This window comes from Ipomoea triloba, chromosome 7, assembly GCF_003576645.1.
Source record: "Ipomoea triloba cultivar NCNSP0323 chromosome 7, ASM357664v1".
In the NCBI taxonomy this organism is placed as follows: Eukaryota; Viridiplantae; Streptophyta; class Magnoliopsida; order Solanales; family Convolvulaceae; genus Ipomoea; species Ipomoea triloba.
Genome location: NC_044922.1, coordinates 4,660,029 through 4,663,501, shown reverse-complemented (window position 1 = coordinate 4,663,501; position 3,473 = coordinate 4,660,029). Strand labels below are relative to the sequence as shown.

Here is a 3,473-nt window from a genome sequence, read left to right as displayed (position 1 = left end):
TATATATATATATATATGGTAAATAATAAAAATGAACGGATGATAATAGTTACTCTCTTTCGTTACAATCATACATAGTATGTCTTATTGTGCCAGATATAATAGGACAAGTGTTGATAATACATACCTGATATGACTCAAATACTCAATCACCAGATATTAATATATTATAGTAAAGACAAGTATTGACAATACTTGCTACAACCTAAAGCAAAATAGATACAAAAACAAAAAAAAAAAAAAAAAAAACNATAAAAAAAAAAAAAAAAAAAAAAAAAAAACCACCCACCAAATACGGAGTAGCACTCAAAAAAAACCTTCAATTCTAATAGCCAATAGTTATATAATTGACTGTGGTCCAGTTTACAAGGTGGACCCATGTTCAAAATACATAATTTACATACTGAATGTTCACAATTTATATACTAAATGTTCACAATGTACATATTGAATGTTCACAATTTAAATTGTGAGCATTCAGTAGATAAATTGTGTACTTTAGACCCGAGTCCACATAATATTTTGCCTCTAACAGTTACTATGAAAATTCTTGTATAATGTTGGTGATTTATGTATGAGCTATGATAACTCATAATTTCCAAGTATTGATATGAAAAACTCTCTATCCATAATAAGTTATACATATTAATGCAAAGATCCAAAACATAGCAAGATAGTTGGGAACAAGATGAGGTCCCATGATCAAATTATCCTATAAGGTGGCCAGATATGTTATTATTTATTAAGCCCATAGTTTGTCCGAGTAAATTTTTATCTATGAAACTATAAAATCGTTACATTATAATATAATTTAGAAAATTATAACCGCAGGTTATTATCTATATAGATTCAAACTCAAGAAAGGAAGTGAGTAATCAACAGCTTTTGATTGTTTTATATGAAATTTGTCAGCATGAGTACAGCAGCAAATTATAAACTTCCCTGAATCTACCCTGAATTTAGTATGGAGATTCATGGGACAACTCAAACATCTTTCCTATGATGGCTGTAAGAAGTGCTGGCATATGTACATACAACACTTTCATTCAAAAAAAAAAAAAAAGGATTAAAAATAGTAACAAAAAAACAGAATCAAAAATTTTTGTTCCATAAAATTTTCTTCAATTCTAGTCTGGCTCATCAGGGAGAGCTTTGAAATACATCTTCTTGGTCCTCCCTAGAATTGATCCTTTCAACTAACATATCCAATGCTTCTTTCATCCAAATTTGTTTGCAAACCTCTCTGGCTTCCGTCACAGACATCTGCATAAATCCCGCAAAATTATTAGTTAGTTTGATTAACCTAAGGTAAATTAAAATTGTTCTAGTGACTTAAAAGTTAAAAATGTTACGGGCCGAGAATTGAACTTACCCATTCTCGTCTTCTGAGATTTTTCTCGGGCCAAAGGTCGAGCTGTTCCGTCACGAGCAAAGGGAACATGTAGCCTTCGTGATAGATTGCGCGGCTCTTGCTCTTGACTATCCATTTCCCCAATTCAGGCTGAAATTAGAAAAAAAATAATGTTAAGATCTGATTTTATATATAGAATTAATTGTGACGATTTTTTTGTTTTGCAAATTTGACGAACCTCAACAATGCCAAGAACTCCGGCTTCTTCGATGGATTCACGAGAGGCGGCTTCTTCGACGGATTCATCAAGCTCCCAGCCTCCTTTGGGGAACATCATTGCTTGACCCTTTTGTGAACTTATCATCAGGACCTCTAATTCGTCGTTAATTGTGTATCTGTAAGGTATGCATCTGCATTTGCGACAAATTTTAAAAAAGAAACAAAGTCAACGCCCGTACGCGACGAAACTATTTGCATCAAATGGTATTTGAAGAAATCGACGGAACTAGTCGTGACGAATTAAAGAACAGAACATACCCGACGACAAGGCGTTGGCCTTTGTTGTACCTCTGCAAATTCCGTCCAGTACGAGAAACCATACACACCACCATATTTTCTCTGTTTTTTTTTTGTGACGAATTGAATCCTTTTAATCAGGCTTGCTAAAAAAGCTGCAAGATTGAAACGTCGCAAAAATTGATTGGAAAAACTCTTTTTGTTTTTGGTTTGTTTGATATGGGTTTTAGTATGGATTTCGTGTTTTTTTCTAAATTTGGGGTTTTGGATTGGATTGATAGGAATGAGATGTTGTGGGGGATAGGGATTAGGCAGAGGGCTTAAATAGATGTTGGGAGGGGCGACGAAAAGGTGGGCGTTTTTGTATTGCGGTTCTCGTCTCTTTTTTTTTTTTTTTAAATTTTAATATAAAAAATTAATAATAAATAAAATAATAGAATAATATTGCGTTAACAAACACCGTGGATGCGTAAATGCGAGGCGAAAGGGAGAAATTGACGGCCGCAGTTTAAACTCTGTCGCCACGCGGCTCGGCTCATATAGAGTGGCCGGCTTCCAATAGGAGCTGCGTGTATGCGGCTTTCTTTGTTGCTTCTCAAAGTCTCCCACTCTCGTCACCGTCACAAATAGACTTCTTTCAAGCAAAACATGACAATTAAGCTTTTATCTAACATTTTTTAATACTTAAACCAAACTATTAAAGCAATATCCTAATCCTTGGTGACGAAGTATCGACCAAAAAAAAAAGTATCGACTTAAAAATGCAATTGTATGGTCAATAATGTCTTTCAGGATAATGTTGTTCTCGTTCATGCAATTTTTTCTGCCTTTCAAAATGATAAATAAATAAATTTGTAATTAATCACTATCCACTGTACTTATCATGTATGTAATTATCTCATCTCTTTTAAAAGTGATTTCACGGAGTCACGGTCACATCACCTAAAAAACTTAAAAAAATTTGTAATTTCGATGTGTAAGAATCGCAACACATCAACTTAAAAAATAAAATTAAAAAAAAAAAAGCACATCGAATTTGCAAGCACAATAATTGCAGCGTTGTAGTCTTGTAGATAACCTAAGAATTAATCTCTGCTAGTATGATCCGGCCAAATCCAATCCATATTAATCTTTGTCAAAAAGAAAAGGGGACAATATACATATATTCTCAAGCAAGGCATCTTGAAACTCTTCCAAAGCCACACTACTTTTTTTTTTCTTTTAATTTCTTTTATTCCTTTAAATATAATTAAAATGTTGAATATATTACATATAATATACTGCATTATGAAGTGTCCATTGAATAAACTCATTCATATGTAATAGCTTACAAATCACACATGAGAGATAAAATACAATCAAAAGACCACGTGCAACAAGTTCAACCAAGAAAATGTTGACAAGAATCAACTATTCATTAAACTCCTTGCTTGATCACATAACTGCTACACAATATGGGAGCTTATTAAGGACATCCACAATGATTCTCCCATTATCTCTCCATTTTGTGGGCCCAACTTTTCCATATTACCATAGGCCTTCCTCAATAGTGATGGATTTTGAGGAGATTTTGCACGTGTAATTAGGAAAGAGAAAATGAGGGTGG

At 33.4% G+C, this 3,473-nt stretch overlaps 1 protein-coding gene across 1 annotated transcript; it reads right to left on the bottom strand.

Moving 5' to 3' along the window:
* Positions 1-868: 868 nt before the first annotated feature.
* LOC116024853 (nudix hydrolase 17, mitochondrial) lies at positions 869-2,169 on the bottom strand. The gene is made up of 4 exons (XM_031265864.1): positions 1,889-2,169; positions 1,590-1,761; positions 1,373-1,501; positions 869-1,263 (listed from the first exon to the last, which is right to left on the bottom strand). Exons 1-4 carry the CDS (start codon positions 1,960-1,962, stop codon positions 1,141-1,143), a joined length of 498 nt encoding a protein of 165 aa, XP_031121724.1. The 5' UTR covers positions 1,963-2,169; the 3' UTR covers positions 869-1,140.
* Between the last annotated feature and the right edge of the window lie 1,304 nt (positions 2,170-3,473).

Excerpts from the sequence above, each read along its gene's own strand:
- LOC116024853 (XM_031265864.1), bottom strand. The coding sequence starts at position 1,962 with ATGGTGGTGTGTATGGTTTCTCGTACTGGACGGAATTTGCAGAGGTAC. Across the intron at positions 1,762-1,888 it reads GGCCAACGCCTTGTCGTCGG|ATGCATACCTTACAGATACA; the intron begins GTATGTTCTGTT and ends TCGCAAATGCAG. Across the intron at positions 1,264-1,372 it reads ATCTCAGAAGACGAGAATGG|ATGTCTGTGACGGAAGCCAG; the intron begins GTAAGTTCAATT and ends GGATTTATGCAG.